The following is a 12486-nucleotide window of genomic DNA, read 5'->3' as shown; positions in this document are numbered from 1 at the left end:
GAACTGGAGCCTGTCATTTCATTAAACGATATCACATCGGGAAAAGTGACAGGATAGAGACAGACTCCACGTTTGAACCTCGACGCCTCCTGTCCTGTCCTGGTGAGTCCTGACTGTCCTGTCCCTTTCAGACCACGCGCCCCCGTCCGTTTGGAGCCCATCACACGTTCATTATCCCGCCGTCTGACAACCCACTCCAGATCCTACCGCGCCCCAATCCTCCCCCATAATCTTGGTTCAAATATCCTGTCCCCTGCTTCTTCGTCTCTTCTGGCCCCCCCCCGTCGCTGTCCTTGTTACTGTCACTGTCACTGTCAACCAGGCATACAAACCCACACCACGATCGCGATCTCACCTACTCGATCGCTACGAGAGCTTCAAGGCACTCGAAAAAGAAGAGGACGAGAAGAAAACACGAAGCTCTTGGTCAACGACGGCCCTAGGAAGCAAGCTCTTTGCACTCGGCATCCAGTCTCGCGACAAGCTCGACATTCTGCCACTGTTACCTGTGTAAGGCTCACCATCTCTCTCGCTCTCTCGCTCCCATAGTCCCTGTTCTGTCCTCCACCTGTCCGCCTTGCACACACTGTGTGTACCTTGCACACGTTCTTCACCTTCTCGACCAGGGAACCTTCATTACCTTCACCTCACCTCGTGCTCGCGTACCCAGCCCAGTCTCCTGGGACGGGCTGGTGATTGCAGAGTGAGCTTGTGCCTCTCTGGTTCTGTCCCGTTCTGTGCTGGGTCCTGATAATTCTGGGTTCTGGGTCTAATATTTTAGTCCGCTCACCCGCGCAATCCCAGTCAGCACCCAAGCAAGCAGGCGAACCAGGGGAGACTGGACCCGCTCCACCACAGCTCGCGGACCCTGACAGCGCCCGGGGGGCCATTACAAAACACCATCGCGTCCTTGCCTTTCCATCTTTTCCTTGCCTGCCTAGTCTATAGAGTCGAGTCGTGTTACATGTCGACGACCGATCACTAACGCGGGACTCTCTCCATGCAGCATCCGGCGCAGCATCAGCCACAAGGTCCTTCGCCTGCTCAGCTGCAGCACCACTCGCGACCCTCGAGCGTCGTCCACCAGCAGCACCACGCTCAGGCAGCTCACCCGCCTCCGCCCGTGGCCGCGTCGCAGCCTCACCACGCGCAGCAGCAGCAGCATCCTCACCACGCCCAGCCAGCAGCGGCTCAGCATTCTCACCAGGGCGGATACTCCTCTTCGACCAGTCACTCGCTTGCCCAACCGTACCAGCCTCACACCAACGGCCAGCACGCCCACCACGCCCACCACGCCCACCACGCCCACCACGCCCAAGACGCCACCGTTCCCTCCTACTACGGCCACCACAGCTCCTACAACACCCCGAGCGCGAACAGCGGATACGCTTCCGCAGGTACGTGACCACGTCCGACTGCACCGAGCAAGAGCACAGCAGAGCAAGAGCACAGCAGAGCAGGCGCGCCGAGAGACGCGTCCTGGCCTCTTGTCAATCGGAGCAGTTGGGGGAGACTCGAGGATACGGGGACAAGGAGCACCGACTGACAAATCGCACAGACACCTCCGAGATGATGGCCGCAGCACAGATGCCGCGCCCTCCCTACCCGCCCATGTCGTACCACACGCCGCAGAGCAACTCGCCTGCCTCGGTGCCCTCGCCCTCGCAGCATGACCAGCACCGAAGCATCTACGGCCAGCCACCGTCGCAACACATGCAGCAGTCCATGTACTACCCCCACCAGCCTCAGTACCAGTCTATGCCACCGCAACCGAGCGCCTCGCCGTACGCCCAACATGCGCAGCACCCGCAGCAGCCCATGACGTCGCAACCGAACATGATGATGTCGCATCCTGCTCCTCACAACCCCATGAGCCAGCATGCGCCTCAGCACGCTCAGCACCCGCAGCAGCAGCACCCGCAACATCCCCAGCACCCGCAGCATACTCAGCAGCAGGCCATGACCCACAGCCCCCGGCCCAAGATCGAGCCGCAGGTGCCTCTACAGCTGCACAAGCCGCAGTCCTCCCCCATGCCTCAGCATCACCACCCCCAGAACGGGCAGCAGCAGGGGCAGCTCCAGAGCCCGGGCGGTGGCGCGGCGGGCGTCAACCCCAACGCGGCGCCGGGTCCCATCCCGGCCACGACGCCTCCCGTCGTCAGGCAAGACGGCAACGGGGTGCAATGGATTGCGTTCGAGTACTCGCGAGATCGGGTTAAGATGGAGTACACAATCAGGTGCGACGTCGAGTCGGTGGACACGGAGAGCCTGTCACCCGAGTTCAAGCAGGAGAACTGCGTCTACCCGCGCGCCTGCTGCCCCAAGGACCAGTACCGCGGAAACCGCTTGATGTACGAGACGGACTGCAACCGCGTGGGATGGGCGTTGGCCCATCTCAACATGCCCCTGCGGGGCAAGCGAGGTCTGATCCAGAGAGCCGTCGACAGCTGGCGGAACAGCAACTCGGACCCCCGGCTACGGAGTCGCAGGGTGCGCCGCATGGCCAAGATGAACACGCGCAAGTCCGTTGCGTCGTCACCGCACCCCGCGTCCGCATCCATGACCACGGTGCCCGGCGGCCAGCCAGGGATGCCCGCCGGACCCGGACCCATGGCGTCGTCGACCGGAAACCCCATGGGCAAGCCCAGCCTGGCTGGCATGGGTCAGCAACCCATGCACCACCACCACCACCCGGGAAGCCACCACGACGGTGCCCAGGGCGGGGCCGATGAAGTTGGTATGTTCCACCACCAGATGTGATATTTAACACGAGCCCATGCGGATGTTTATCTGTTACTTCTTGCATTGCATTGCGCCTATACCGCGCTGCACATATACCCCTCTGTTGCCCCCCCCCCACGTCTCGCGCGTCACTGTCCTGCTTTGCTTGCTTGCTGTTATTATTGGAGTTGTCACTGCTTGTCGATACCATGTCACTTCACATTCGTCGTTGGGAAAAAAAAAAGTACTCGTTCCATCACATCTTCTCTTCTTTGTCAATACAGGCAGGGCCTCTTTTGTATACTACGACCGCGTGCTCTAGTATTATTTTCTTCTGTAGGTGGATGTTAGAGAAAGAGATCGAGGGCGAGTCAAAGAATGGCAACGGGAGATGCGAACGGGCACGAGAACAAGTGAGATTATGGAATCTGGGGGACTTATGGAATCTGGGGGACTTAACTGAAGAATTTGTTCTGCAAGATGCATACCTCCTACAACATCTTGTACATATATCGCCAAGGCGATCATCCCCCGTTTGGACGAGGCCAATTTGCTTTCTTTCCTTGCCTTTGCTTTTTCCGCTCCTCATTGCACACCTAGTACTCAACCTCATTGCTTCTGACTTTAGAACACTCACTAGACGCGGCGCTAACTATGACTTGTGCAATAGGAGAGGGACACTCTTATGATCATCACCAGGCTCAACAAGCTCATCACCACAACCACCATCACGCCGCGCCCCCGACCCACGGTCAGCATGGTAGTGCCGACGACGTGAGACAGGCGCAGGTCTTCACCGGCTACGCCAGCCAGGGCTATCCTGCTAGCGGCCCCGGAGGCTCCATGTCTCACATGGCACCACATTCCAGCGCCGCGGTCCCGGCGCGCCGTCACGAGCGAGCCGCTGCCGACGACCAGGGTGGCTTGTTCCCCGACGTCCCAGAGGCGAGGAAGCGCAAGTTCATCCTCGTCGAGGACAATGTGCGCGGCTCGCGGCTGCGCGTGCGCGTCACCCTCGACGGCGTCGACACTAACGAGATCCCCGACAGCTTCCGCAAGAGCGGCAGCGTCTTCCCACGTAGCTATTTCCCCCGCGAGATGCAAAGCCCGCCGCCCAGCGCCACGGGCTCGCACTTCTTCCCCGAGGACGTCGAGGACGACGGCATCCAGGAGACGGAGGGCCGCCAGGTCGGTCGTCCGGGTCGCACGCGCATGGTCAAGGTGCCCATGGGCAGCGACCGCGACGGCAGCGAGGTGGCGATTCCTCGGACGCGACGCACCACCCGCGCGCAGGAGACGAAGCTGAACGATCTCGGTTACCGCATGGCATGGCTCCAGAGCCGCGTCTTCTCCGGACGGACCATCTTCCTCCAGCGGGCGCTCGACTGCTACCGCAACAAGACGCGCACGGCGATCGAGGGTGCGCAGGCTGATGTGCGGGCTGTCGCACCGCACTACGAGACCCGTCGGGGCCGGCGGCACTGGGCTGAGCGTGGGAGCCGCCGCGAGAAGAGGGACGACTGAGTGCGGCGATGGGTTACCTGACCTGGCTGCTTTTTGTCCTGTCTGGCGGGAAAAAAAAAAAAAAAAAAAAAAAAAAATTAATTTCCCGGAACATACTGACACAACACAATTTCCGCGCGAACTACACTGCTTTTACGATACCATTCTGCGAATGACGACACATTGCGTCGATCTTCTGGCTTCACGTGCCAATATTATTGAGTCTCTCTTTACCACATTTTCCCGCGTTGGCACGAGTATAGATCTGGCTTCTTGTCTATGGTGTTGATTGGTTCTGCTCCACTTGGGAAAAAGAAAGTCTAGATCTGAAGGAAAAAACACTAAAGAAAAAGGAGGTAGAGATTGTATGAATGGATGGGCACAGAGTCGAGCGTTATAGAGGGGGGCTTTTGTGCCATGACACGCAGCGTGACGACGATTAGAAGGAGGGGGGGATCCGATGGAGATTGAGTAGAAATAATGAAAGACACATAGCGTTATTGTGGATGGGATAACGGCGCCCCTATGGGAATTTCAATGATGCCAATAGAGTTTTCGATCGTGGTGTCGTGGTCCTGTCCCTGATGTGGGAGTTCGCGCGTGATCACACTGACGATGATGCATGTGATCGAGTCATTGGCGCACGATCGGATAGAAGTCGAATGAGCCCGAATGAGAATATGCTAACTACACACTGATCCAGTACATATTCGTCTTGGATCCCTATCTAATTATCTCTCACCTCAGTCGGTGAACGTCGTGGAAGATATGGTGATGTACAGGCTGGATTTGCATGTGATGTTGTTGGGGCTTTTGCATGGGCGACTAAGCTGCAGCATCACTCAATCTGCTAGAAGTAAATCATCGAACCACTTATTATTAGAGTGTTGAAGATCCATTCTGCCTCTTGGAACGCTGTAGTCGAGTTTGTTGGAGGCTGCCATGCTATGCGTACCATCCTGCTGAGAAAGACGCCATGACGACAGGGAAACGGGGTAGAACCACAAAACAATGGCATTGCGTTCATGAGTGCGAAGAAATAAAGTTTTGATCGACATGGACACCGGATTCAGCGCCGCCAAGATGGACGAGACTGATAACGAGACCGGGATCACTTCAAGGGTACTGCAATGATCACTGCATGCCTGGCTGGCTCGAGCTGAGCCTCGACATGGAGCTGGAGCTGGTGTGGCGGCAGGGGAGTAAGTGCCTGCCACCAGCACGTGCCTCCAGTCCATGCCCTCGCGCGACCTCTCCATCAACCGCTCGTCTATCCTCATGACGTGACATAGCCCAGCAATCTCGAGTACACATCGCCTTGCGAACGTGCATCCTACTGCGACCTCGACAGAATCAGCTCCTGCTCCAGCGCGAGCCAGCATGGCGCATGAAGCCGAACGACAGCGGGAGCCGCACCACCAACGACATCATCCCGGTGGCAGCTACCCCCCACCACTCTTCGTCGCAGAACTCGATGGCGGTATCCCACACGCGTCGCCAGATGGCGCGCCCGTCTTTGAGATGCCGGCAGAGCCATCTCCTAACAGCCAAGTCGACAGCCACAGCCAGCCCAAGAAATTCGAGCGACAAAACTCCGACACCCCAGCCCAGGCCAACCCCTGGGCATACTTTGGGCCAAACGACGACAGCTCGTCCGTAGTCACGCCGACACCCACAAACCGACCACCGGCAGAGCGTCACGATTCCGCGAGCAATAGCGCCGCGGCGACGGCTACAAAGACGGAGCATGATGGACGCCAAGGTCACGCAGGATACGGCCCAGAGACCATGGCGCCCACCATGACTGGCGAATCGAGCGTCTCGGCAACCGATTATCCATCAAATCTACGACCGGAGACTGTGAGCCCAGTCAGTCCCTCTGCTGGATCCAGTGCGTATTTCCCGCCGCCGTTGACTATCAACAAGCCAGCCCAGCCTCAGCCTCAGTCTCCACCACTGCAAGGCACCACTTCGTGGAAGTACAAGCCATACAAGCCATATTCGCCCGAGATGGACAATCGCGATGCTTCACAACCTTCCCGATACCAGGATACCAGCAGTACTTTCATGACTGGAGCCATGACCGCCAATGTGGCCTATAGACCGTATCGTCGACCATCCTTCAAGGAGCCGCCGCAGGAGGAGCAGAGATACCCTGGACCATCCTCAGGACATACCTCTCCACGACCACAGCACGAGGCGTTAGTAGGCTCGCTGGCTGCGCAGCCGTATCCTGAAGGCATGGCGCCCCATCATGTACATATGGCACCAAAACCTGGAGCCCCGGAGCATGCTCCACCAAGTCTGAGTCCGGGGCTTGGAGGTGCACCTTTTCACGGAGCATCTCCAGCAGCGTCACCGCGGCCAATGGACAATGTCTCGTGGCCTCATCCGCAAGGCGCAGTGCCGCCTGTGCCTTCTCACTCACCTCCAGCATCCTCTCCGAAAACTCCTGCAGATGCCTACCAGCAATCTCTGTCGCCGACATTCCCAAGTCCCGGCGCCGGCTCTCCAGGTCGCAACTATGCACATTCGCCGCCGCCGCCGCCATCTTCACAGTCGCCATCTGTCCTGAACGCCGGTAGACGCACGCCCCAACCATACTCCGTTGCGCCGGCGGCGGCTGCTTCATCAACGAGCTCGCCACGAGCAGAATACCAGACATCTCATTCAGGTCTGCCAACATCACCACAACCATCCAAGTTCGCTACACTCCCCAACGAACCCACCCTTCCAAGCTCTCCACCACCAGCTTATGCCGACATTGAACCTTCTGAATCAAGTACACGGCTCCAGGGAGACGTGAAGGCCTCCCTGTTCCCACAAGCGCCGTCATCTCTCTCGGCACCGCAGACTCCACATGGGCATCAGTCCCCTCCGCAGCCGACACAGGTCACTTCTCATCGGCCTTCGCCGCCCGTTAGCCATGCATCGTACGGAAGTGCGACCCTCCAACCACTCTCAGGCAGCTCACTTCATCCGCCCCCGCCTCTCCCACCCAGACCAAGCTCTTCTGGCGGACCACCGCGGCCAGTCCCTGGCTTCTCTGGGCAGCCAGTGCCAGCAGCGTACCCGGCGCCTCCGAAAACGCAATATGCGCCCCAACATCAACCCCCCCCGGGAGGCTACTCACGACCATCCACCGCCGGGACCAGCAAATTGTTCGGAGGCTCGGCCAAGAAATGGCTTGACAAGACTAATAAGCTCGTGGAGAGCAAGGTGGGCGAAATCTTGCAGAACCATCCCGATCCGAAATACAGACCGCAGCCCGGGCAGTATGGGTATCATGGGGGGCAGTCAGGCTACGCGGGACCGCCGTTGTCTGGGTCATATGTTACGGGACAGCCATATCACGGCCCGCCTCACGCACAGGCACAGGCACAGGCACAGGCACAGGCACAGGCACAGGCACAGGCACAGGCACAGTCACAGGCGCCTCAGGGGCACTACCCACCGCAGCCGCAATATGCCCAGCCGCAATATGCCCACCCTCAAGGTCCACCACTTCCCGGACCGAGGCCTTAGTCTTCAAAATCGAGTCATGTACGCAAGAGCGGATCTATCATAGCACATGTTACATAGCATTGTATTGCATGTTGGTATTTAGTAGGCCACGGGGATATATCCATTTGACCTACCCGGGATTCAACATGCCCCTCCAGACTCACAATTTGAAAAGGTACGTACCGATCCTCCGAATGTCCACGTGACCCATGCGCGCCCGCCTGTGCCGGAGCACCAGACGGAGTCTAGAAGGGATGATCGACATGTCTCGACTTACTTTCGCCGTCTGCCAAGGCATAAAAAGAGCTGCGTGGACCAAATTGTAATTTATCGCCCGCGTACTCCGTACATTATGGCCGCACCGGGCTACATATCCTGAATGTGATTTTGAAACTGGTTACTGTGCATACTTGTGCGCGCCTTGAAGCTTGCCTCATGTCTTTAGCGAGGCGTGCGACGTGTTCCAGCCCTGGACACTGCGTCCTGCAACGTGCATATATGCCTTCCCACAGATGATCCTATTTTCGGCATCACGACGTTGATAGGCTTTGGCAAGTTGCAACAAAAGTACGCATTAGCCGCCATCACCGACCAGAATATGTGGACCCTCCCCTCCTCTGAGAGGCGGGCCGCAACTTATTCGAAGGTGTCAAGCTGTTTGTACTGTAGAGGTTGCAAAAAGGGCAGCTTTCACACCGATTGTAGTACAGAGTATCATTCAAATTCGTTCACCGGTGAGCCCTCAATGTTGGGAGATCCGTGGATGAGGTCAGTGCAGGTCCAGGTGGTGAGGGGTAAGGCGTTGACCAGCTGACTGGCTCACAAGAAGCAAGAGGGCTGCTAGCTTTTCGAGCAAAGAGGCTTTGTTACGTGAGAGCACCTTGGAGAGGATAATAAGGCTCCTAGACGTGGGTAAATGGTCTCCAAAGAAGGCAGTCTGTAGTCTCAGAAGGGCGATGCCAAGCCGTCGAGGCGGTGTCGTTGATGCGGTGTAAGTGAGAGGAGGTGGCGGGTGCTGGACAGATAGGCATTCTCGGTTGCTTCGTCGTTGTTTTTCCATTTGCTGGTTTCACCGATGGCGCCAGGAGGAATGGCTGGTCTCGTTGCCTGAGGGCCGTCAACGGGTACACACCTACGTACATACAAGCTGCAGTGATGGCTATTTTTGACGATAGTGGTTGCGTTATCGAGAAGTAAAGTGCAAACCCCCAAAGAGGTGACGGTGGATTTTGACGCACAAGCGTGACCTGCAGATCGATCGGCAACACTGGTCCTGTGACAGCTTTATTAGGCAGGCCCAGCGGCGACTGAAAGGTGTTACTCCGTACAGCGTGATGATTAGGCTCCTTTGAACGTACCACGGCATATTACTATGAGCCTCGGTGCTGTGTTACGGATACGCCGCGAGCCTCGCGAGTCAGCAACCACTTCATCATACATATTTGTTCACTCTCGCCAGTCAGACTTCGCGACCCGGCCGTTGACTGCACGCTGATGATTGTTCGGCGACGAGAGACGGTAACGGGCGGATTGCATATGCAGGTCGCTATCATTCTGGATGGAAAGGATATCAGTGTTGGCCGAACATGGTCCCTTTTCTCAACTGTCAGCTTGTTTCTGCAGACTGCAAGTGCTGTGAGTCCCAAGGTCTTGGCATCCGCAGATTGCCCTGACACAAGTACCTCCCTCCTCCTCCTCGGTACGGATATGTAGTAAATTGGCAATTGACGCACCCACGAGTCGGTGAGCAAAGTGGCGCAACTAAGTTAGCAAGCGAGAAAAGGGGCCGGCACCGTACCTCAATGTAACGAATATTCGAATCCAAGGGTCAACCCAGGTGGCTGGCAGCCAGACGAACGTGGTCAGTGAGAACTTAGCATGTCTCATAAGACGCGACCCACTGCTGAGAAGCCCAATGTTGAAGCCCAAAGACTTAACAACCCAAAAGATGGCCGGCATGGCGGAAGGAGGAAAGAAGGCTTGCCTCGTAAAGGGACATCACACTTTGTCGGTGCAACGATGACTTCTTATCCTGCAAGCACTTGTTTTACGGAGTACCTTTCAAAACCGCAATGGCTGCGACAGCGCCCAGCATTTTTAGGGTGAATCCATGCTGATCCGGTCGTACGCGCCCTTTCGAGACGGTCCCAGCCACTGTGTCCGTGTGGTCGTCAGCTGCCCAACCTCCATCAGGTGCCAGTAGAGGCCCTGTGGACTTTTCCAGTCCACTGTATTCAATCGCCGCCGGCCGGTGCTTGGGCTCACGAGCACCAGACTCCAAGCCGGCCTGCCCGCCGCCCCCTTCCCCCTTCCAGTCTTCGCCTCCAGCCAGTCCCGCTTGCCGCCCTCTCATCAATCTCTTCTTCTCCCGTCCTCTTCCCTCCCTCGCTTCTCGTAATCGACCTACCTCCACACCACTCTCAAAACTCCCTCCTGCCGACCCACGCCACACACATTGTGACTTCGCGTTCCTCAACTCTCTCGAGGTTCGAGTCCCATTTCTCAACCTCTGCACCCACGACCCCCCGATTGAGGGCATCGCCAGATTTTCGCCGACGCGTCTGACCTGTTCCCTCAATCCCAAGCCACTGCAGGTACGTCAGCCTCTTCCATTGCCTGGAAACATCACCGCCTGCCTCGCTGCACTTTGCTGTGATGCCATCGGCGCGGCAGGCATAGTAAACACATTTTTGGTCCGACTTGGATTCGCTGTCACTGTTACCCGACCTTGTCAATCAGCCACGTTTGCCTGATGATGCGGACACGCATTGGGTTTCGCACACACCGTCACCCAACCAACCTTTTTCCTCCTGCATCCGTCCATCCATTCCTTCATCCATAACTACGATCGGTCCTCGAATGTGCTGCTAACCTTGCTTTAGCCATCAGCCTGCAAGCTTGTATCTACATACCCATTGATTAATACACACCTATCACTGCCTCGCTCCCCCGCGGATCGAGACCACCGACCTCATCATGACAACAATGGTACGCCGACTCGATCCGAACAAACCACCGCAAACACAGGGTTCGTGTGTACTGACAAGAAATACAGGATCTCCGCGTCGGTAATAAGTACCGCATCGGCAGGAAGATTGGTTCTGGTTCGTTCGGAGATATTTACCTGGGCACCAACATTATTTCTGGAGAGGAGATTGCCATCAAGCTTGAGTCCGTCAAGGCCAAGCACCCCCAGTTGGAGTATGAGGCACGTGTCTACAAGTCCCTTGCCGGCGGCGTTGGTATCCCCTTTGTCCGCTGGTTCGGCACTGAGTGCGACTACAATGCCATGGTCCTGGATCTGCTCGGTCCCAGTCTGGAGGACCTCTTCAACTTCTGCAACCGCAAGTTCTCGCTCAAGACTGTTCTTCTCCTAGCCGACCAGCTCATCTCGCGCATCGAGTACATCCACGCTAAGTCGTTCATCCACCGCGACATCAAGCCCGACAACTTCCTGATGGGTATCGGCAAGCGAGGAAACCAAGTCAACGTCATCGACTTTGGTCTCGCCAAGAAGTACCGCGACCCCAAGACTCACTTCCACATCCCTTACCGTGAGAACAAGAACTTGACCGGTACTGCACGCTACGCTTCCATCAACACTCATCTGGGTGTCGAGCAGTCTCGCCGCGATGACATGGAGTCGCTGGGCTACGTCATGCTCTACTTCTGCCGTGGCTCCCTGCCTTGGCAGGGTCTGAAGGCTGCCACCAAGAAGCAGAAGTACGACCGCATCATGGAGAAGAAGATGACCACCCCCACCGAGGTTCTCTGCCGTGGCTTCCCCAACGAGTTCGCCATCTACCTCAACTACACCCGCTCTCTCCGCTTTGACGACAAGCCCGACTACAGCTACCTCCGCAAGATCTTCCGCGATCTGTTTGTCCGCGAGGGTTTCCAGTACGATTACGTTTTTGACTGGACTGTCTACAAGTACCAGAAGAACGCCCAGGCCATTGCTCAGGCTGCCCAGAACCCCGAGGACGAGGAGAAGGCTCGTGCCGCCCGCAACGCCGCTGCTGGCGCGTCCGGCTCCAAGGCCGCTCCTGCTATCAACAGTTCCCGGCGTAAGATGCTTGAGCGTGGCTCTGGTGCCGGAGTCGACTCCCCCGACACTGGCCGTGCCATCGGTGGAAGTGACAGGATGTGAGTACCCCTTGCTGTCTCCCCTTCTCTGCTCCCGCAAGAAGGAATCTCATTTCCTTTCGCGCGTTGAGTGTGCTTTATACCGCTTTGCCGAAGGGAAATTTGCTGACAAGTATTGCTGACTCAGTGGACAATGAACAGGCTCCGCTCAGCATCAAAGGGCACTGGCTACGTCTCCCGCCCTAAATGATGTTTGAACCCAGCCCTCCCTCCTCCATCATGCAGGACCACTTGAGCAATTGGCGATAGAATCGACGGCCTCTGCTATACTACCAGAAATCGACCTTTACTCCGTACACGATGCAGTCACCGGCAAACCAAGTTGACACAACGTCAACAGACTGCTACGAGCAATGTTGGCGATATTGGTAGACCGGCATCGATCACGCTGCTCATTTTCTTTATGCGCTGCAAAATTATGTTCTTCGCCTCAGATTTGAGGATGCATTGGCTCGGACGACTCAGATTTCCGGATGGACTGTGCTGGTAGGTGGCTTGCAAAAGCCGCGTGCCAATCACAGGCACCGGGACTCTGGGGTCAGTCTGAACGGCTCTTCCGGTGTTCTTCCTGGCTAGGAACACCGTAAGCATCGGATCGCGGCTGCATCTGCC

The 12486-nt window shown here is 57.1% G+C and overlaps 3 protein-coding genes across 3 annotated transcripts; all 3 read left to right on the top strand.

Annotated features, from left to right (window-relative positions):
• Window positions 1-1000: 1000 nt before the first annotated feature.
• J7T54_000008 (uncharacterized protein) lies at window positions 1001-4245 on the top strand (the record flags this gene model as incomplete). Its single annotated transcript, XM_051509993.1, has 3 exons — window positions 1001-1397; window positions 1559-2737; window positions 3392-4245. 3 exons carry the CDS (start codon window positions 1001-1003, stop codon window positions 4243-4245), a joined length of 2430 nt encoding a protein of 809 aa, XP_051359055.1.
• A 1359-nt stretch (window positions 4246-5604) lies between these two features.
• Window positions 5605-6809, top strand: J7T54_000007 (uncharacterized protein; the record flags this gene model as incomplete). Its single annotated transcript, XM_051509992.1, has 2 exons — window positions 5605-6480; window positions 6528-6809. 2 exons carry the CDS (start codon window positions 5605-5607, stop codon window positions 6807-6809), a joined length of 1158 nt encoding a protein of 385 aa, XP_051359054.1.
• Window positions 6810-10713: 3904 nt separating this feature from the next.
• J7T54_000006 (casein kinase I isoform epsilon) lies at window positions 10714-12064 on the top strand (the record flags this gene model as incomplete). Its single annotated transcript, XM_051509991.1, has 3 exons — window positions 10714-10716; window positions 10784-11874; window positions 12016-12064. The coding sequence occupies 3 exons, from the start codon at window positions 10714-10716 to the stop codon at window positions 12062-12064; spliced, it is 1143 nt and encodes a 380-aa protein (XP_051359053.1).
• Window positions 12065-12486: the final 422 nt, after the last annotated feature.

The sequence above is a fragment of the Emericellopsis cladophorae genome, assembly GCF_022114955.1.
Source record: "Emericellopsis cladophorae strain MUM 19.33 chromosome Unknown NODE_78_length_79612_cov_115_010121, whole genome shotgun sequence".
Taxonomy (NCBI): domain Eukaryota; kingdom Fungi; phylum Ascomycota; class Sordariomycetes; order Hypocreales; family Bionectriaceae; genus Emericellopsis; species Emericellopsis cladophorae.
The sequence above is the reverse complement of the archived record's forward strand: the minus strand, read 5'-3'. Positions and strand labels throughout refer to the sequence as shown.